Source organism: Schistocerca serialis, chromosome 5 (genome assembly GCF_023864345.2).
Source record: "Schistocerca serialis cubense isolate TAMUIC-IGC-003099 chromosome 5, iqSchSeri2.2, whole genome shotgun sequence".
NCBI lineage: Eukaryota > Metazoa > Arthropoda > Insecta > Orthoptera > Acrididae > Schistocerca > Schistocerca serialis.
The window spans coordinates 621,193,005-621,216,404 of record NC_064642.1 but is presented as its reverse complement, the minus strand read 5'-3'; the positions used below and the strand labels follow the sequence as shown (position 1 = coordinate 621,216,404).

The window sequence follows — 23,400 nt, the reverse complement described above, 5'->3', positions numbered from 1 at the left end:
CTGTCAGCAGTGTTGTACAGTGGCCACATCCTTGCCAAATCTTTCTGGAGTATCTTACGAGGAACATACAACTCCTTGTTGCCCAGTCAAACTCAGTGAGGTGTTGGCAATGGCGTCTCTGTCGCCTTAAAGGCGTTCGTCACTAAAATCAACTCAAGACGTGCAATCTCACAGGTAACTAACGATCACGACTGTTACAGCGTTCATTTGAAGCATACCTAGTTTGTATGCTCATACTGGTGCACTAGCTCTTATGCAACTGGCGCGAAATTTGAACGGACATCATATATCAGGTGCAGAAACACGCCCACCAACTTTCGTTTATGTCTCTAACCATTAACGACCAAGCTGATGGTTGGAGGAACAACATTGTTTTTACAGTCTGCGGAAACCAGTTCACAGATGTTGGCCACTAACAGAATGTCGTATACGATATGGTGTATTGAATCACGGAAACTGGTAGCTATATTATAAAATCATCGAAAGAATGGATATAGGTGTTAAATTTTTATAGACATGTGAACGGTCAAATTCCCTCATAACTTCAATCAAAAGAATGAGAGAGAGAGACAGAGAGAGAGACAGAGAGAGAGAGAGAGAGAGAGAGAGAGAGAGTGAGAGGCCGGCCGATGTGGCCGAGCGGATATAGGCGCTTCAGTCTGGCACCGCGCGATTCGAATCTGCCTCGGGCATGGATGTGTGTGACGTCCTTAGGTTAGTTAGGTTTAAGTAGTTCTAATTTCTAGGGGACTGATGACCCCAGATGTTAAGTCTCATAGTGCTCAGAGCCATTTGAACCATTTTTGAGAGAGAGTGAGGGAGAGAGAGAGAGAGAGAGAGAGAGGGAGAGAATGTTTTTTGGTATGGGAGAAGGTGCGTTACTCAACTGCTACGGAAGGTACTGTTATATAATACAGTCGGCGAGAAGAAGCATTCGAGTTGGCCAGTCAGTTGTATGGACACACCCACAGAATACATAAACGATGACGGAGAAGTCCTCCCACTGCGGGACACTTCGATATTATCCTTGATGAAAAAACAGCTCACTTCTAGGTGTGAAATAAGGCATTCCACGATTTTCTGGTGCGTTATGGAAGATTTTGTTTGTGTGCGTAAGTGATGGCTGCTAATAGGAGTTGTAGCTAGTAGCCGCCTGCACACGTCAAGTTTTCTCTGAAGCCACAAAACACACAGAGAGACCACTTGAGAAGCTCTCAGTGGGTGTGCACTGCCCATGAATTTCACGTACATTCTCACTGACTGATTGATTCTTTTAATTTTTTTTTGTCGTGACTCCTCTGACTGCTTTATGCAGCCCGTCACAGATTCCTCTCCTGTGGTTACCTTCACCTCGAAGTAACAATTGCACTCCGTAACCTCAATTATTAGCCCGCCCAGTTGGCCGTGCGGTCTAACGCATGGCTTTCCGGGCGGGAAGGAGCGCCTGGTCCCCGGCACGAACCCGCGCGGCTGGTTCCCCTTATTCCGCCTCAGTTACACTATGTCGGCGATTGCTGCGCAAACAAGTTCACCACGTACGCGTACGCCACCATTAGTTTACGACGCAAACATAGGGGTTACACTCGTGTGGTGTGAGACGTTCCCTGGGGGGTCCACCGGGGGCCGAACCACACAATAACCCTGGGTTCGGTGTGGGGCGGTGGAGGGGTGAAGTGGACGGCGACAGTCGTCGTGGGGTTGTGGACGACTGCGGCTGCGGCGGGGACGGAGCCTCTCCGTCGTTTCTAGGTCCCCGGTTAACATGCAATACAATACAATACAACCTCAATTATTTGTTGGGTGCATTTCCATCTCTGTTTTCTCCTACAGTGTTTACCCTCTGTGGCTCACTCTGGTACAATGAAAGTTAATCCTTGATATCTTAACGCATATTCTATCATCACGTCCGTACGTCCTGTCAATTTTTCCGTAACTTCCTCAACCCGCCGATGTATAAACAACAAGTAATAGTACTTAGAATGTGAGCTGTGTGGAGCGCTTATTCATTTCTTACCAGCTCATGTAATTTACAGCTTCTTTCCATAGCACCATATCTCGAACACTTTAAGTCTCTCTCTTTTCAGTTTTCCTGCTATAAATGATGTATACAATAATTTTATTTATTAAACTAGCCTAGAGCCCGTGCTTCGCTTGCATACACTGTATGGCCTGCATAGACTTTGTTGTTGTTTTTATTTAACCGAATTTTCATGTTGTTCACAAACTGTAACACCTAAGCTTCTTACGCTAATTCAGGCTATATAAACATGGTCTTTTCGGAATGTACTTCAGACCAAAAAGCAATTCCGTTAGCTGGAGTCCACAGTTTTTTATAATCATGCTTCTTGCGTTTTCGTAGGGATATTTTCATAGCAACTCTCATTCCCTATCAAATATTTCTTTATAAATTTCATTTACTTCACGTCTATGCTCACAATTTTTTTGTCATCAGACTACCGGTTACGGTCTATAATGACATCTTCAGATCTGTTTTCTAAAAACGTGTCCTGATATAATGGAGCCGTAGTGTCATTGTCAAATATCAAACAGAAAATCGCCGCCATCATCGTCAAATATGTATAAATAACAACCTATGAAAAATTCCTCTTGTCAGCTTTGCATATGCTGTTATTTATATGCATTTGACGATGCTGGCGCTGATTTTGTGTTCAACATTTGACGATGCCACTATGGCTCCAATATATTCTGACATGTTCTTATAAAACAAATCTGAAGATGGTCATTATAGACCGAAACAAGTAGTCAGATGAAAAAAATATTTGTGACCAGGGACGAAAAGTAAAAGAAATTTTTTCTATATTCGGATCACTGTTCAATTCGCGACCATATCGCAGCTTGTGTATTTCTTTATATCCAACCGTGAAGTGAAACACCATTGTTTATAAATTTAGCTTTAAAATTTTTTTAACGTCACGAAATATTTTCTTAAAATTTTTATCTTCTATTGCAGTCTCTTAGAAGTTGAATTTCCAGAAATATTGAAATTCGTAGTTCTTTATTTATTTCCGAGAAGTGGAATACCAACGCTCACAGATGTAGATTTAAAAATTGTGTTACAGTTCTTTAATAATGATGTACTTTTAAAGAAAGATTTCGCCCACTATTTCATCCCCATAGGGTAAATTTCTAAACACGCTGAAACACGTATTTCCTTATTTCTGAGCGAGAGACGAAATACCATTACTTCTGAGCGAGAAAAGAAATACCAGTTTTCGTTGGTTTAGCTTGAAAACTGCCTAAATATCAAAATTTTTCAAAACCACCCTTCGTCCCCTATTTCATCCATTAGGGCTGGAATTTCGAAGACTCCCTTTTTAAAAGATGCCTACTACGTAAGATCCACGCCTTCCCAAATTTTAAGTTTCTATCCTTGGTGGTTTGGGCTGGGCGATGATCAGTCAGTCTGGACATTGCCTTTTGTATATGGAGATTAATTTCGTATCCTCAAGTGCTATTAGTTCGTAACTAATAAATTTAATTAGCCTTCATTATACTCCTAACATTAATTGTACTTTTAACTAAATTCCATCACTTCAGGAGATAGATTCAGGCGGAGAAAGCTGTCCGGAAAGATACCTCGAGAAATAATTTCTTAGTAAAGTAAGCAGTCTCAACTCTTTTATGTTAGACACAGTATTTAAATTTGTTACTAAATATGTTCATCACTCATAGTGACGTCAAACTTCGTCTTTATAACTGCCCAGTGTAGCACCCGCCCTGTTGGGGAGTTTGTAAATATGTTTATGTGCTCCTTCCTATCTGGAGCACTGTTCAGCGCAGTCATGTAGTTTGGAGGCACCACAATGAACGGACGTGTGCACTATGGAGCCGACAACGCGAGAGCGCCACAGTCAGTGTAGTAAGCCCGGCTATTAGCTACTACATAGCCTGTTTCTGTGATTCAGTAACGTAATTTTTATATTACTCTAGTGACTTGCCCCAGCTTCGTAAGAGTGTCATCAAATATCTACTTGTCTTGCTTTACGGGCTATTGTGCAGAGATTAAAATTCGGAGAACAACGTTAGGAACTATCATTACTGCAGTGCCAGACCAGTGCGAGCTACATTTTTTCTCTGATCTTTCCCCCACTTCCCTTCACACCTCTTAAAAAATAATTCTACACCAAAAAAAGCTGTCCTTATCAGCTCAATATCTGAAACGTCGCAGGTGGTTTAGGAAGTCGGCAGCAGAACGCTCCGGCCTCCCAGCAGTGTCAGCTCTCACCGGCCTAGCACAGCAGTCAGCAGACCTTACGTGACTCCAACTCTGCCGTTCACCGATAGATGGTAGCCACATCGTTTCCACAGTGGTCTGGAGTTAAATCCATCATAGTTCACCGAATTTGCACGAAATATTTATGAGTTATGGGCAAAAATCTTCCTCGTGAATCAGTCTATCTGTCAGTGAAAATCGTATCAAAATCTGTACAGTAGTTTCTGAGATTAGCCCGAACACGCAGACAGATACCGCAGATGGGAAATTAAAAAATTTCACATATGTATAAAAGGGAAAACACAAATACGCGGGGTAGCCGCTCGGTCTAGGGCGCTTCGTCACGAATCCCCTCCCCCCCCCCCCCCCGCCAACCCCCCCCCCCCCCCGCCATCCGCCCCCCCCCCCCCCCCCATTAGAGCGAAGATTACGGGAGGGTAGAAAGACCCCACTCGCTGCAGTGCCAAAGACACTCAATGATGTAGATTGCAGGAGCCAGAAATGATCAGAATTCCAGAATAGATCAGTGAGTGTAACGCAGATGACTTCATAGGTTAGTAGCCTACATGGATTTACTCATTGCGTCAACTCGGGCATCATGGAGTCGGTGAGTTTAGGAGGGTCTTTTTCAACGTCACGCAGAATCTCAGTGGGCTCATTAACCAGCGCCTGAGAAGGGGCCTGCTGTGCTCTAGGCAGGCTGTGAGACTCCTATATCCACACACACTATATTATTTACTATCTTCTGGCAGTTTAAGCCTGTTTTTTAGTGTGCCTGCATACTGAGCCTTGAGGTATCGATAGATATGTAACAACAGCTGGTTAAAGTGTATCCAGCAGTAAAAATAATCTTCTGCTGACAATGTTTTACGGGACACTTCTTGTTCATAATGTAGATGTACTGATTGCAAAATTTGAATAAGATCCAGTTGTTCAGTAATGCCCACGAGATACAGACATGCCGAGTTTTTTCGAAATAACGTGGTTGTAACTGCGCAAATCTCGTGACTTTTCTAAGTTTATTCATTGGCACTGCTTTTACGGCAACTGTTGTTGTTGTGGTCTTCAGTCCTGAGACTGGTTTGATGCAGCTCTCCAGGCTACTCTATCCTGTGCTTCTTCATCTCCCAGTACCTACTCCAGCCGACATCCTTCTGAATCTGCTTAATGTATTCATCTCTTGGTCTCTCTCTACAATTTTTACCCTCCACGGTGTCCTCCAGTACTAAATTAGTGATCCCTTAATGCCTCAGAACATGTCCTACCAACCGATCCCTTCTTATAGTCAACTTGTGTCACAAACTCCTCTTCTCCCCATTTCTATTCAATACCTACCCATCTAATCTTCAGCATTCTTCTGTAGCACCACATTTCGAAAGCTTCTATTCTCTTCTTGTCTAAACTATTTATCGTCTATATTTCACTTCCATACATGGCTACACTCCATACAAATACTTTCAGAAACGTGTTCCCGACACTAAAATCTATACTCGATGTTAACAAATTTCTCTTCTTCAGAAACGCTTTCCTTGCCATTGCCAGTATACATTTTATATCCTCTCTACTTCGACCATCATCAGTTTTTTGCTCCCCAAATAGCGAAACTCCTTTACTACTTTAAGTGTCTCATTTCCTAATCTAATACCCGCAGCATCACCCGACTTAATTCGACTACATTCCATTATCCTCGTTTTGCTTTTGTTGGTGTTCATCTTATATCCTCCTTTCAAGACACTGTCCATTCCGTTCAACTGCTCTTCCAAGTCCTTTGCTGTCTCTGACAGAATTACAATGTCATCGGCGAATCTCAAAGTTTTATTTCTTCTCCATGGATTTTAATACCTACTCCGAATTTTGCTTTTGTTTCCTTCACTGCTTGCTCAATATACAGATTGAATAACATCGGAGAAAGACTACAACCCTGTCTCACTCCCTTCCCAACCACTCCTTCCCTTTCGTGTCCCTCGACTCTTATAACTGGCATCTGGTTTCTGTACAAATTGTAAATAGCCTTTCGCTCCCTGTATTTTACCCCTGCCACCTTCATAATTTGAAAGAGAGTATTCCAGTCAACATTGTCAAAAGCTTTCTCTAAGTCTACAAATGCTAGAAACGTAGGTTTGCCTTTCCATAATGTTTCTTCTAAGATAAGTCGTAGGGTCAGTATTGCCTCACGTGTTCCAACATTTCTACGGAATCCAAACTGTACCTGACTTTTCAATGAGAAGACATTCGTTATATGTCGGAACACAAGACTTTTTTTTTTAAGCAAAGGGAAGCTTGAAATATTTTGGAGAAAGAACAGTTGCAAGGACGAAAGATACATTTCTGTGATTGTTGTTTAACCGATGAGTGGAAATGTCCGATGTCCAACGTCCCAAAACTTAAATTTCTCAAGTGAATAAAAAAAATGTATCTCTGTTTGTACATAACTAATTTGTATCCAAAAAATTGAGAAAGGTATTCATATACTGTGGAATATGCTGACCACCTCAACACAGCAAAATATAGTGAGACAAATTACATAATACATAATTTATTAAGAACGTTCTAGGTACCCTGCCTGAGAACTGAATGGTTCTAGGTGCCAATGAAGAAGATTTTGTTTCAAGAGCCACTAATATTGAAGCAGTCGTTTTATTTCTGATAAAACAAGTACAGAAATAGAGCGGTATTGTTTAAACTAGTAGAAATGTAGTCAACAAGAAGCACTTCTCATTCTTTTCAGTATTTTCCAAACAATAACAACGTTCAAAGCAAGGAAAAAAATCTCTGAGTATTGACTTCTGTTCCTTACACACCTCTTTTACGGGGATCAGATGTCGCAAAGTTTATTTTAAAACAACCTAGCATCATCGTCAACAGGTCTTCAATAAATCTGTTACAGCTCCAGCTTCAGAAGACAGTTAATGACCTATCTACTAAAGGAGGCGTGACCAACCGAAATTCTAAGTGGGCCACATTATTAACTTTTATTATTGTGGCGGGAAAGATCGAAAACGATTTTGTAAAGGAACTAAACCAATGAAAATAAAACTCAAGTTACCTAGGTAGATAGGCAACATGTATTTATATTAGAATATAAAACTTTAAATTAATGAAAAAATGAAACAAATACAACATAAACTCAAGGAGCCAAAAACATTTATTTATTTATTTATTTATTTTTGCGTAGTTCCTTGATATTAGGGTATATATTCGATGTTGAAATTCTGTGAATTCCGTTCAGATGGCCATCTGTTAGTGAATATCTCGTTCTAGATTTTACATTTTTCACTTGCGGAAAAAAGTGTTCGCATATATATGTGCTTCCGGATGAGCACAGTTATTCAACTGCTAACTTGGGTAGGTAGGTATACTGATCAGGTTCGATATATTTTTTTTATAAAATTCTATGAGTTGAGTCTGCAGGCAACTATGGCAGGTTGTTATCAGGATTTCAGTATTTTTAAGTTCAGTCAACTTCATCTGTACGTGTAACATAACTTCTGCAGTTTGAAGTAGAAAAGGATTTTAGAACACTTTCATATAGAGCTTTTCATTTTTAAAATCTGTGAATCTTTCTTCAGCATGATTCCTTAATTTTTAAAGCAAAGGCAGGTACTTGTTGGAGTCCAGTGTCTCTTGATAGCACGTAGATAAGATCTCTCAATGGTTGAAAGCCTTGCTTCTATCTGTTTCTCGAACAAGATGCGGATTTAAATAGATGCTTGAATGTATCCATACATTTCTACACATAGTTGATTTTTACCTTCGAGTTTTAAATTTAGGTCGGCGATGTATTTAGTTCGTAAAATAAAGAAGGCAAATCATTCAACCACTTTTAATTCTCCAAAAAATCTGCCATCTGTTCGTTTTGTCGGTCATGAACAGTTTCGTTGGACTATGGCGGGGCGGATACTTCGTCGCCGCGGGCCACGTTATGGCCCGTTGGCCGTATGCTGGACAGCCCTGTATTAAAGCAGCAATAAGGATTACTACTTTTACTGCACGCACTCGTTACTCTTGAACATCCTCCTTTCGAACCACATCTGCCTCATTTCCAAGTACCTATTCTTAATTGATACAGTGTCCTTAAATTTCCCTTCTCTTGAACTCACTATATCATAAACATCTATTTTATACACATACAAATTCTTTTTATATCCTACACAATGATTATTGTTATTATTGTCATTATTATTAATATTACTATTATCACTAATAGTGGCAGCAGCTGCAGTAATATAAGTACTGCCAGAATTATCTTTATGAAATCAGAGTCAGTCTCATTTACTCAAATTGCCGCTTCAACACTCAAATCATTTTAATAGTATTTTTGTACCAAGGCTGGGTTCGAAACGGAGATCTCCTGCTCACTAGATAGTTGCACTTACCACTACGGCACCCAGGCGCAGTGGCTTTGCGCAACTGCTTGAACTTCCCTAGCAGGCCTCGCTCCTAAGTCACAATTCCCATTCACGCCACAGCCCACTTGGTATTCCCCCTAAACTCGGACAGCACTGCAAAGGCTGTCCAACTGTTTTGGAATAGCACCTCAGCATCGATCGAAACGGGGAATCCTGCCTGCAACCTAGGCATGGGTGCTTTAATCAAATTAAAGTACATGGTTCCAGAGACCTTTTGAAGTCTCAGACATCTACGATGTAAGTATGCAGACTAAAAGCAACGAATGAAAATTTGTACCAAGGCCTGGATTAGAAACCTAGATTTCTTGCTCACTAGGCAGATGCATTAACCAACCTGGCGCTGTGGCTTTGCAGAACTGCTTGGCCTCCCTCCTCAATCCTAATTCGCATTCACATCTCAACCTCTTTGATATTCCGCCTACTCAAAGACCTCTAGGGGGAATACCAACGTGGGTGGACCACGAATGGGAATTAGGACTGAAGAGGGAGGCATGCCAGAGTACTCCAGGCAGGTATGCAAGGTCACTGAGCTAGGGTGGCGTAGTGGTTAGCGAATCTACGTAGCGAGCTGGAGACCAAGGTTCGAATCCCAGTGTTGGTACAAATTTTCATTTGTCAAGTCCTGCATATACGCATCATAGGTGTTTGACAGTTGAGAAGGTCTCTGGAACGATATACTTTCTTTATCGTTTCTTAGGTAACTGTTGTTGTTGTGGTCTTCAGTCCAGATACTGGTTTGATGCAGCTCTCCATGGTACTCTATCCTGTGCAAGCTTCTTCATCTTCCAGTACCTACTGCAACTTACATCGTTCTGAATCTGCCATCTCTTGGTCTACCTCCAGAATTTTTACCCTCCGCGCTGCCCTCCAATACTAAATTGGTGATCCCTTGATGCCTCAGAATATGTCCTACCAACCGATCCCTTCCTCTAGTCAAGTTGTGCCACCAATTTCTCTTCTCCCTAATTCTATTCAATACCATCTCGTTAGTTATGTGATCTACCGGTCTAATCTTCAGCATTCTTCTGTAGCACCACATTTCGAAAGCTTCTATTCTCTTTGTGTCTAAACCATTTATCGTCCACGTTTCACTTCCATACATGGCTACACTCCATGCAAATACTTTCAGAAAAGACTTCCTGACTCCTAGATCTATACTCGGTGTTAACAAATTTCTCTTCTTCAGAAACGCTTTCCTATCCATTGCCAGTCTACATTTTATATCCTCTCTACTTCGACCATCATCAGTTATTTTGCTCCCCAAATAGCAAAACTGTTTTACTACTTTAAGCGTCTCATTTCCTAATCTAATACCCTTAGCATCACCCGACACTGTCTACATCTACATCTACATCTACATTTATACTCCGCAAGCCACCCAACGGTGTGTGGCGGAGGGCACTTTACGTGCTACTGTCATTACCTCCCTTTTCTGTTCCAGTCGCGTATGGTTCGCGGGAAGAACGAGTGTCTGAAAGCCTCCGTTCAGTTGCTCTTCCAGGTCCTTTGTTGTCTCTGACATAATTACAATGTCATCGTCGAACCTCAAAGTTTTTATTTCTTCTCCGTGGATTTTAATACCCACTCAGAACTTTTCTTTTGTTTCTTTTACTGCTTGCTCAATATACAGATTAAGTAACTGTGATGTAAAAAAAAGGTAGTATATGTGTGAAAACTTGGTCGGATGTAAGAGAGGTTCTGATGGCCCTAATCAGATCAGATTAATCGAGAAAGGAATTTGGAAAGTGTGAGTAACGAAGCATGGCCGCTAGTACAGCCGCGGGAGCGTTTGATACGAGACGCGGCAGGTGAGTCACCTGGACGAGCCCGGCCTGCAGCTGGGCCGTGGTGAAGCGCAGCAGCGTGGGCGCCGAGGGGCCGCCCTTGGGGGAGGCCGGCGCGAGCCGCAGCCTGCCGGCGCGAGGCGGCCGCGCCACGCGGAACTCGGTGACCTTGCCGCGGTAGTACTCGGTGGCGGCGGGCAGCAGCGCGCCGGCGGGCAGCGTGGCGGCGCCGCCCTCGCGCACGTGCACCGCCTGGGCGGCGGCGGCGGGCGCCAGGTAGAGGCGCTCCGGCACCACCACCAGCTGCAGGCGCAGCCCGCGCAGCCAGCGCACGCCGTTGCCCACGTCCAGCGTGACGTGGTCGCGGCTGCGGTTGGCCGCCGCCTGCACGTACAGCAGCCGGCCCTCGTCCACCGTCGCCTGGTCGAACTCTGACAGCGAGCCGGGCAGCGCGCCCGCCTCCTCGCTGGCGTTCCAGCTCGGCTGCGCCGACAGCGACGGAGGCTCCAGCTCCAGGTAGCCGTAGGCCGGCGGCTCCACCACCGTGAACACGATGTCCGTGGGCGGGATCTGCGGGTGCATCACCTGTGGCCGACCGACAAGGCATTAATACACAACCTACCCTACTGTGGCACACACGGCGTTAACGGACGACAATAAAGGGGTGCCTAACAACGGCACACTAGCGAGCTGTTTGCCAGCTGAATCACCTTCATAATAGATATGACCAGAGCAATCAATCCTATAAGTAGGGCATACACATCTAAAATAATAATACATACTGAAAGGAACAGTCAAACACTTCGTGTTATTTAGGATGGTGAGAAATTTCTCCACACATAGACTTTCATTTCAGGAAGGTATGTATGTGTTGTCAAAATGGGAGCAGCAGCCACTGGGACGAAGGCTATTCGGAAAGTAAGATCCAATAGAATTTGAAGCCGTTTTGACTATTTTTTCACCGTGACTGTTTCAAGAAGTACGTAAAGGTTTTTTTAATTACCGCTACCAGTCACAAACTTTGACAACTATTGTATTACTTGTTTATTTAGCGACATGTTTCGAGGGCTATACCTCATCTTCAGGCTAAATGCCATTACAAAAACAACTTTACAATAAGGTCATGCTGATGTTACATGGTCTTTTCGTAAATGCAGTGGTCATCCTGTGGAAGAAGAGAAAGCTTGGTAAGGGGCGATGTCACTTTGGAAGCTGGACTGATGTTTCCAAGGAAATGTTTTGTAACGGCCACTCACTTTGTTCTTATTATGTGGCAGTCTCGTTGTGATTCGTTGCGATGTTTCCATTTTCGTGGCTCTCTTGGTCACTGTTCACAAACTGAGAGCCACGGAAATGGAAACATCGCAACGCAACAAAATGAGACTGCCACACCAGAACAACAAAGTGAGTGACTGGTAGCCGATATATATATATATATATATATATATATATATATATATATATATATATATATATATATCAAAAAACAAAGATTATGTGACTTACCAAACGAAAGCGCTGGCAGGTCGAAAGACACACAAACAAACACAAACATACACACAAAATTCAAGTTTTCGCAACAAACTGTTGCCTCATCAGGAAAGAGGGAAGGAGAGGGAAAGGCGAAAGGATGTGGGTTTTAAGGGAGAGGGTAAGGAGTCATTCCAATCCCGGGAGCGGAAAGACTTACCTTAGGGGGAAAAAAGGACGGGTATACACTCGCACACACACACACACACACACACACACACACACACACACACATATCCATCCACACATATGCAGACACAAGCAGACATATTTAAAGACCAAATATGTCTGCTTGTGTCTGCATATGTGTGGATGGATATGTGTGTGTGTGTGTGTGTGTGTGTGTGTGTGTGTGTGTGTGTGTGTGTGTGTGTGTGCGAGTATATAGCCGTCCTTCTTTCCCCCTAAGGTAAGTCTTTCCGCTCCCGGGATTGGAATGACTCCTTACCCTCTCCCTTAAAACCCACATCCTTTCGTCTTTCCCTCTCCTTCCCTCTTTCCTGATGAGGCAACAGTTTGTTGCGAAAACTTGAATATTATGTGTATGTTTGTGTTTGTTTGTGTGTCTTTCGACCTGCCAGCGCTTTCGTTTGGTAAGTCACATCATCTTTGTTTTTTGATAAATTTTTCCCACGTGGAATGTTTCCCTCTCTCTCTCTCTCTCTCTCTCTCTCTCTCTCTCTATATATATATATATATATATATATATATATAACCATTACGAAATCCAATAGGTCGCGAAACGGACCCGACAGTGAAAATCCAATGATACTTCGCACAGACGTGTTGGGCTGTGTCTCTAGTACGCCTGTCGATCGCGTCACTTTGCTCTTTTCTGTATTGAGCTTTCAGCACGTAAAGATGGCTAGAACAATTTCTATTGCCAAGTACGGGTGCCAGCTGAGAGATTTCGCCTATTTTCATGCAACCCGACATAGCGTATCTGTTATGCACTCTTCTTCACGGCGATTCTCGGCCACAAAGTGCAGAGTCAATGAGGATGCACCTACTGCGATTCCGACGGCAGGTGCTTGATCGCGCACCACTTATCCCGGAGCCGGCCGCGGTGGTCTAGCGGTTCTAGGAGCGCAGTCCGGAACCGCGCGATTGCTACGGTCGCAGGTTCGAATCCTGCCTCGGGCATGGATGTTTGTGATGTCCTTAGGTTAGTTAGGTTTAAGGAGTTCTAAGTTCCAGGGGACTGATGACCACAGATGTTAAGTCCCATAGTGCTCAGAGCCATTTGTCCTTATCCCGGACTTGGACCCTGACATGAATCGCTGCCTATGCTGTTCATTTTTGGAACACAACCTACGACCAAGTTAGGTACAGAAGTGATGACACTGTTTGCTGGACCTGATCACCATTTTTCAGGACAATGCTCAAGCACGTACAGTGCAAGCTGTTTCTGATTTGTATGACTGACTGGGCTGCTAAGTGCTATACCACCTACTGCACTCTCCTGACTTAAGCCCTCGTGAGTTCAACTCGATTTCTAGACTGAGGGAAATGCTGCACGGCATTCGCTTCAGAACTACTACAACTTCGTTGGGCAATAGACCGCGCCGCTCGAACTGTCAACAAAACTGGCACTGCTTAGAGTATCCTATGACTTCCACATCGCTGGCAACGGGCTATACACAATACTGGCGACTACTCTGGATGTCAGTAAAACTTTGAGACACGTATCTATTTGTACGAGCTGTAAATAAATAGTCGAAGCTATTAAAGTTCCAACCCTCGTAGATTTCTAGTGTGGGTGACGCCACATTATTCCTTATTCAGAGACATTGCCACATTTCTCAGCATACAGATATAATGTCTAAGTCATTTTGCAATTGGTTTTGATCTCCTGTGCCACGGCCGGGACTTCAACGAGGTCTTCTGCTGACTAAGCAGATATGGTAACCATTACACCACGACAACACTATGGCTAACAAAATGGCTCTTAGCACTATGGGACTCAACATCTGAGGTCATCAGTCCCCTAGAACTTAGAACTACTTAAACCTAACTAACCTAAGGACATCACACACATCCATGCCCGAGGCAGGATTCGAACCTGCGACCGTAGCGGTCGCGCGGTTCCAGACTGTAGCGCCTAGAACCGCTCGGCCACACCGGCCGGCACTATGGCTAACAGCCCTGCACGAACTGTCCTCGTCAAGTGCCCTTCCTAACACGAACTTCAGTGCAAACCTTCTGTCCATTTTCCCCTTCTTAAATCGTTAGTATTGCCGAGGTGCTAGTTCATTACCGGTCCCACATGTTTCAAGAAAAATGTAATTCCATCAGATCAGCTTCTCAACACTTCCTCTATTCTCACCGTCTTCTCAATTCGCACCCTACAGTTTCCAGTGTCTTGATCTTTCTTTACTTTTTTCCAGCTCTCCATTTTAAACCCTGCACCACATAGTATTCGGTCAATATTTTTCTCAGATTTTTTATTCACTGAGTGTCATAGCAATTGCCTCTTTTTGTTGAAATCTGTCTTGCTTACCGCTATTCTTGATGTTATTTGCAGGACATATTTGGGGTCTTCCTTAGTAATATTTACCAAGCACTTGAACTTTGTAACATGCTCTAGTTGTTGTCTATGAGTCGTGATTTTACTCCACTCTTCTTTCCTTGTAATCTCACGCTTCTCCTCGTTTTCTTATTTACTTTCATTCTGAGTTCTTAGCATCTGAAGCGCCCAGGATAACAATGAGCCAAGTCCATTTTTGTAAATTTTACAGAACATTAATATTTCAGTTTAGATACTCTTCTTGATCTTAATGATCAGTAACATTTGCACTTATTTTGTAAAACTGAAAAACTTAATTAGTTTCACATATGAATAGTCCAGAAAAAGCAAGACTAAGTCCATTTTTTTCAGTTTCTGAGTTTAACCAGTACGTGAAAGTATGCAACAGACCCAGCATTTCCTATTAAAGTAAGTAGGAAAAACAAGCTCAGATGTACTGTAAGTGGGCCTTCAAAGGAACTTGTACGAGGAAGGAAAGAGCTCAGTCCATATGAAACAGGAGAAAAAAGGCTTACTCTATTAAGTGCGCGTCTTTAAAATAAATAATGATATAGATTGCAGCACTAACACACAGTCGTTGTCAAACATTGTCGTAATTATGTGCATTATTGGCACATTAAGCTTACGTGTGCAGGTCTTTGTAAAGAGCACTAAAGTTTCTGCAGTTTTTTGAAAATACTGTTACGGAAGGTGAGCCACTGTATGAAGCCTGTAGTGAAGTTTGAGAGGAGGTCATTAACTAACGAAGAACAGAAAAAAGCCAAACAAAAATATTAATTTACGAACTCACGAGATGGAAACAACTGTCATTGTGGGTTACAATGTTTTGACAACGTGCCTGAAGATAAAACCAAAGTATTTAAATGAATTAAACTTAATGGAATCTTAGTTTTGCAGAATGGTGATTTATGTGGTCCCATTTCTGTACTTCCAGTACGGCTTAAGAAGCCTAGGAAAGATGAATGCCGGCCGCGGTGGTCTCGCGGTTCTAGGCGCGCAGTCCGGAACCGCGCGACTGCTACGGTCGCAGGTTCGAATCCTGCCTCGGGCATGGATGTGTGTGATGTCCTTAGGTTAGTTAGGTTTAAGTAGTTCTAAGTTCTAGGGGACTGATGACCACAGCTGTTAAGTCCCATAGTGCTCAGAGCCATTTGAACCATTTTTTTTTAAAGATGAATGTGAAGCAAGATTTAACAGGTTCAGAGTTCAAGGGCAAATAAGACACGGAGAAAAAAGATGCAGTTTTGTTGTAAGGCATTCATGTCAATGTATAGAAAATAAAAAATAAGGTTCAATATTTAGTGTCTAGTCTTCGAACTGCCGGTAGTGCCCCTATTGATAAGAGAGGAAACATGACAACAGGCACCGGACATTAGGATATTCAACAGTTAATAACTTTGAGCAACATACGAGTAGAAATAGTCATTGTGGGTTAAAAGATACAAGTAAAGTACACCCCTCTGAGGAAAGTGTTATAAGTAAAATGTTCAGTTTATTCAAAGAGCTCACCCAAGAATTAAGGAGTCTTATGAAACGTATAGAGACATATTTAATGCGAGCTGTAATATTGCCTTCTGTTCCCGACACAGATATGTGTAATACCTGTAACAAATACAGAGTCAAATTAAAATACCTCGAAATGGAAAAAGATAAGTGCACTGCACTAGCATAACTGAGGCGTATTGAGATTCAAATGAAGAATTTGAAAACTTTAATTGAGTTTCACAGATTATAAAGAAATGCTTTTTACGAGAGGAAGAAAAAAGTAGAGGAGGAAAGCTGAAAGGGCTCGGGAAAGGAAACCTTATGTATGGATTTTAGCACGGATCTGCCTCTGCCTAAAATTACATTTAATGCGGTATACTATACACGACAGTTACTATGTATGCTTTGAACACCTAAAGTTTATCAAACGCAAAGAGTACATTTTTCCTTTTCCCGGAAGTGTTGCCAGATAAGACAGTGCTGATGTCTGATCAATGACTCGTGCATTTTCTTAGAATAAGCTTGACGTAGCCGTGAAAAATCTTGATATATTCTGTGATTCGTGTTGTGGCCACAATGAGAGATACACAATTATTCGATTTTTGCTCAACTTGATTACAGTAGAGTGAAGATTTGACACTGTAGAAGTAACGTTTCCAAAACGAGGATATTCTCATGTGTATGTTATAAAAACCTACCTACAAACCAGGAAGCTCACACAGTAAAACTCAAAGGCATGACAGAGGTGTAAACATCTGCTCGGTCAAAAACTTCACCGTCGGCCGGTGTGACCGAGCGGTTCTAGGCGCTTCAGTTTGGAACCGCGCGACCGCTACGGTCACAGGTTCGAATCCTGCCTCGGGCATGGATGTGTGTGGTGTCGTTAGGTTAATTAGGTTTAAGTGGTTCTAACTTATAGGGGACTGATGACCTCAGATGTTCAGTCGCATAGTATGCTCAGAGCCATTTGAACATTTTGAAAACCTTCACCACTGAATATTGATGAAGCTACATCTGAAACTTTTTGTCAATGGACAGAATTTCCGAATCCCTTAAACAAGCAAAAGTGTCCCTTTCCTGCGCGTCCACTTAGAGAACTCCAATTTATTAGAGTTTGAGTTTGCCTGAGTTTTCTTACACCGGTAAGGTTGTACGATAAACAGAAGTAACCTGAGGCTTGTCAAATTGAGGACGACTTATAATGGACTTTGAGAGACTACTACTTTGAAATCTGCTCCTCCAGCTGAAGACTCCAATGGATTAGCGTTTGAGTTCGGCTGAGTATTCTTACACCAGTAAGGTTGCACGATAATCTCCGAAAGTTATCTATTATTATTACTATATAATTTCAAATTCTAAAATGTTCTACTTTACACTTTCAGACCTACGAATCATCTGCCGTGAGAAATACCAGGATATGCTTGTTCTGAAAATTATCTGCGGCCAGAAGCAGAAGAATATTATGGCGATTTTCTTACTGGTTGTAGTTCTCAGAATAGGCAATTTTGTACTGCTTTTTAAATGAAGCTTGATTCTTGCGAGGACTCTTCTGAAATTAAGTTCCGATCGGTAGCGAAATGGAAACCACTGTGAAGATCTGATGAAGCTTTGCACAGATGCGTTGGGCAGTGTCTCTAGTATGCCAGTCGATCGCGTCACGTCGCTCTTTTCAATTCTGAGTGCACAGGGAGCACTTAAAGGTGCCTAGGAAATCGCGTCTCCCACCAGATATGAGGGACTGGTGAGAGATTTCGCCTGATGTCATGCAGCCCACATAACACAACTGTCATGTGGTTCCTGCTTCATGACAATTCTCGGCCGCACTCTGCAGGTGCAATGAAGATGCTCCTTCAGTGTCTTCGATAGGAAGTGTTTCGTCACCTCCCGAATACAGCCCGTAACTGGTTGTCCCTGAGTTTCACCTCTGCACCTCTGCTCATATGGACTGCTAGTTGTGAAGACAATACAAGGGGCGATTGAATAATCCATGCAAAAATAAAACTTACTTACATGTTTGGGGTAAACCTTTTTTATTTTTCGACATAGACTCCTTTTAGACTTATACACTCCATCCAACGCTGTTCTCAGTTTTTGATCCCTTCCGAAACATAGGAATTGTCCAAGCCCGCTAAATAGCTATTAGTTGCTGCAATCACCTCCTCGTTTGAATAAAATCTTTGTCCCGGCAGCCATTTCTTCAAATTGGGGAACAAATAGTAGTCCGAGGGAGCCAAGTCTTGGAGAATAGGAGGGATGTGAAACGAGCTGGAATCCTATATCCATTAATTTTACGACCACAACTGCCGAGGTGTGTGCTGGTGTATTGTTGTGATGGTAAAGGACTTTTTTGCGGTCAAATCGCCGACTTTTTTCTTGCAGCTCGGTTTTCAAACGGTCCAATAAGAATGAATAATATGCAGCTGTAAGAGTTTTACCCTTTTCCAGATAGTCGATGAGGATTATCCCTTGTCGCCATAACGTTTCCGACTGAAGGAACGGTTTCGCCTTTTTTGGTGCAGATTTTCCCTTGGTAACCCATTGTTTAGATTGTTGTTTGGTCTCAGGAGTATAGTAATGTATCCATGTATTATCGACAGTGACGAAACGACGCTTAAAGTCTTGCTGATTCTTCCTGAACAACTGCAAACCATCCTTGCAACACTTCACACGATTCCGTTTTTGGTAAGACTTGAGCAATCGCGCTACCCATCTTGCGGATAGCTTTCTCATGTCCAAATGTTTATGCGAAATATTATGTACCCGTTCATGCAAGATGCCCTCAGCACTAGCAATATCACGCACCCTAACTCTTCTGCCATCCATCACCATATCGCGGATATTATCAATGATTTCTGGAGTCGTAACCTCCACAGGGCGTCCAGAGCATTCAGCACCACTTGTGCCCATATGGCCACTCCAAAAATTTTGAAACCACTTATGAACTGTTTTAATAGAAGGTGCTGAGTCACCATAATGTTTATTAAGCTGGTCTTTAGTCTCCTTAGGCGTTTTGTCTTTCATAAAGTAATGTTTAATCACCACACGAAATTCCTTTTCTTTCATTTTTTGACAATCACTCGACTTCCTTGATTCACACGAATGCCAAACATAAAGAAATAGACCAATATGGCTGAAACTTGGTGTGCGTTCTTTCCAAAGATGCTACTAACTAAACATCACCTCGATACGCGCCGGTGGTGCCATCTCTCTGACTTTGCACGGACTTTTCAAACACCCCTCGTATTTTGGCACAGTCAGCGAGCTGAAAACCAACGTAGAGTATCAGTGGATAGCGCAGGCGACTGCCTTCTGCGACGAGAGTATTTGAAAGTTGGCACAATGCTACGACAAATGTCCAAGTTGAAGCGGCGACAATGTAGAGAAGTAGCTGGAGGGTGTGACTACCTGTTGCAAATAAAACGTTTTCGATTTTCACAGTACTATCCAATTTCGCGAGCGATCGGACCTTAATTTCCGAATAGCCCTTGTAGTTCAAGTAATAAAGGAAAGGCCCGCCCGGTTAGCCGAGCAGTCTAACGCACTGCTTTCCAGAGTGCGAAGGAGCGCCTGGTCCCCGGCACGGTGGACTTGTGTCGAGGTCCTGTGAGCCGGCCAGTCTGCGGATGGTTTTTAGGCGGTTTTCCATCTGCCTTGGTGAATGCGGGCTAGTTCCCTTCTTCCGCCTCAGTTACACTATGTCGGCGATTGTTGCGCAAACAAGTCCTCCACGTATGCGTGCACCTCCATTACTATACCACGCAAACACAGGGGTTACACTCGTCTGGTGTGAGACATTCCCGGGGGGGTCTACTGGGGGCTGAACCGCACAATAACCCTGGGTTCGGTGTGGGGCGGCAGAGGGGTGACGTGGACTGTGGTAGTCGTCGTGGGGTTGTGGACCACCGTGGCTGCGGCGGGGACGGAGCCTCTCTGTCATTTCTAGGCCCCAGTTAACATAGAACATACAATAAAGGAAAAGCAATTCTCATGCTACTTCCGGTTCATGGACTCCACTCCTTCTTTCTTTGAGTAAGGTACTCTTGCCCGCGTGGTTAGCTGAGCGGTCTAACGCACGACTTTCCGGAGTGGGAAGGAGCGCCTGGTCGCCGGCACGATTCCGCCCAGTGGACTTCTGTCGAGGTCCGGTGAGCCGGCCAGTCGGTGGATGGTTTTAAGGCGGTTTTCCATCTGCCTCGGAGAATGCGGGCTGGTTCCCCTTATTCCGCCTCAGCTACACTATCTTGGCGATTGCTGCACAAACAAGTTCTCCACGTACGTGTACACCACCCTTACTCTACCACGCAAACAAGAGGGTTACACTCGTCTGGTGTGAGACGCTCCCTGGGGGGGGGGGGGGGGGGTCCACCGTGGGCCGAACCGCACAATGATCATGGGTTCAGTGAGGGGCGTCGTAGGGGTGTGAAGTGGACTGTGGTAGTCGTCGTGGGGTTGTGGACCACTGCGGCTGCGGCGGGGACGGAGCCTCTCTGTCATTTCTAGGTCCCCCGTTAACATACAATACAAGGTACTCTTACTCGACTTCGTAACATGCAGCAACGAAACCTTGTATTTTGTTATTTAGGTCTGCCACAATTTCGTTGAGCATCTTCTCCTATTCAGCCAACACCGTCGTCAGCGAAGCGTGTGAAGAGGAGATGTAAAGAATCATTCTCAGAAGGAATGGAGCAGGCGAGAGGCCGACCTTGAGGACGTCTGACGAGACGACGACGCTGGTGGACTCCTCGACGAGCAGCGTGCGGTTGGCGGCGACGACGAGCGGCTCCCAGTAGGCGGCGGGGAAGACGCGCACCAGCAGCTGGCCGTCGGCCGAGGCGCGCCCGCCGGCGTCGACGCGGAAGGCGACGCGGTCACTGTAGTAGTCGGAGGCGTCGTGCTTGTACAGCAGCGCGCCGCGCTCCACGTCCAGCTGCGAGAAGCGCGACGCCGCGCCCTCACGGCCCACCACCAGCTGTCCGTGGCTGGGGCCCTCCGTCACCTGCGAACCGAGCACACACGGGCCCATTACCACTCGTCCAAACTACCCCACACTGAGCAGCCCATGCTGCGCGGGATTGGCCGAGCGGTCTAAGGCGCTACAGTCATGGACCGTGCGGCTGGTCCCGGGGGAGGTTCGAGTCCTCCCTCCGGCATGGGTGTGTGTGTTTGTTCTTAGGATAATTTAGGTTAAGTAGTGTGTAAGCTTAGGGACTGATGACCTTAGCAGTTACGTCCCATAAGTGTTCACACACATTTGAAAATTTTTTGAGCGGCCCATGAAGTATCGCCTCCTAGAATAGACCGCTGAAACTGTCTCAAAGAGGTGGAACCTCACAGCTCGTGCAGGATACAGTGGCCGTTGCGCAGTAACCAGTTTTCGTCCAAACCGCTGGTCCTGTTCATTCGTTTGTTCGGAAGGTCACCGACGACAAAATCGAGGAGCGTGCGCACCCTGCAGTCTTTCTCAAACGATTTTACAGAAACTATTTGGTAGAAAAATTTCATTTTTGCTTTAATTACAGCTTTATATGTCAGGTTCATGATGATGTGCCCATCACTTCGTTAAAGATCATAGTTACTGTGATATCTACGTGAAAGTAAGAGTGCGCGAAATTCGGAAACGTGTGCAATGAAAATTAGAGGTCGCTATGCTTTTGTATTTGGTGCACGTTATGTGGTGTCACCGCCAGACACCACACTTGCTAGGTCGTAGCCTTTAAATCGGCCGCGGTCCGTTAGTATACGTCGGACCCGCGTGTCGCCACTATCAGTGATTGCAGACCGAGCGCCGCCACACGGCAGGTCTAGTCTAGGGAGACTCCCTGGCACTCACCCCAGTTGTACAGCCGACTTTGCTAGCGATGGTTCACTGTCTTCATACGCTCTCATTTGCAGAGACGACAGTTTAGAATAGCCTTCAGCTATGTCATTTGCTACGACCTAGCAAGGCGCCATATTCAGTTACTATAATGACTTCAATAATGTATTCCGAACAGATAATATTGTGAATCATGTACCGTCAAGAGCGACGTCCATCATTAATGGATTAAAGTTAAGTATCAAACTAATTACGTTAGCTTTCTGAATTCTCATTCCTTGTCATGTTCCAGACCTCACGTCAGTATAGTTCTTCCCTCCTCACGCCAACCTGCGTGAGCTAAAACGCGTGCATTTCGGCCTCCACTCGTAACACGGTGTTGCCTCTTCAGCTAACACAAAACATTACATAATATGTTGCTGTGTGTGAAATTTAACTAAAATATTGAATTTTTCTTTAGACTTGGGTGGAGGTATTTGCCACCAATCTCAGAAAATTAATCTGATGTAGAACACTGATTTGCTATCGCGCCGCGCCAGCGATCAAGCCAGAGTGAAATATCCACAAGAGTCGAAACTTCCTGGCAGATTAAAACTGTGTGCCGGCCCGAGACTCGAACTCGGGACCTTTTGCCTTTCGCGAGCAAGTGCTCTACCAACTGAGCTACCCAAGCACGACTCACGCCCCGTCCTCATAGTTTTACTTCTGCCAGTACCTCGTCTCCTTCCTTCCAAACTTTACAGAAGCTCTCCTGCGAACCTTGCAGAGCTAGCACTGCTCAAAGAAAGGATATTGCGGAGACATGGCTTAGCCATATCTGCGCACACTCCGCTGCAGAGTAAAAATCTCAGTCTGGAAATATCCCCCAGGCTGCCGCTAAGCCATGTCTCCGCAATATCCTTCCTTTCAGGAGTGCTAGTTCTGCAAGGTTCGCAGGAGAGCTTCTGTAAAGTTTGTAAGGGAGGAGATGAAGTAAAACTGTGAGGGCGGGGCGTGAGTCGTGCTTGGGTAGGTCAGATGGTAGAGCACTTGCCCGCGAAAGGCAAAGGTCCCGACTTCGAGTCCCGGTCCGGCACACAGTTTTAATCTGCCAGGAACTTTTGTATCAGCGCACACTCCGCTGCAGAATGAAAATCTCATCCACAAGAAACCTCACATCTCATAAACAGTTTCAGACATCGAAATGAGATTTTATCAAATGATAGCTCACAAAGAGGAGAGTATTTTACCATATGGTTATTATGTAAAACTTCATTATCTACCACGTTATGCCAATAACTACAGACTTTTTCGGTGAAAGAATTTTAAAAGGCCATCGATAGCTGGTGAAACGAGAAATGCTGAGTTTTGGAACAACATACGTGAAACAATTACACTTTTTTTGTACCGAGGATGTACTTTTTCATAAGCTAATGACTTCACTTTTCCTCAGTTCCTCACTTAGTAAACTTAATAAACCACTGTTCCAGAACTCTCTTGCAATTGTGCCTGCACAACATGTTAGTGGGGTCATACAGTGTAAACTCCGTTGTTTGGCAAAGGAAGAAAATTATGACATGGCAGCTGGGGGAATGTATAGGTTTTACTTAAAATTTGCCACTCGTGATTCTTCTCTG

General features: G+C 44.1%; 1 protein-coding gene across 1 annotated transcript in view; it reads right to left on the bottom strand.

The window, feature by feature from the left end:
- LOC126482141 (chondroitin sulfate proteoglycan 4) overlaps positions 1-23,400 on the bottom strand; it is a 660,554-nt gene that overhangs the window by 83,440 nt on the left and 553,714 nt on the right. Inside the window, exons 15-17 of the mRNA XM_050106118.1 lie at positions 20,672-20,965; positions 10,677-11,012; positions 10,461-10,595 (exon numbers count right to left, since the gene is read on the bottom strand). Of these exons, the coding sequence (XP_049962075.1) occupies positions 10,461-10,595; positions 10,677-11,012; positions 20,672-20,965 (765 nt within the window). The remainder of the gene's footprint in view (positions 1-10,460; positions 10,596-10,676; positions 11,013-20,671; positions 20,966-23,400) is intronic.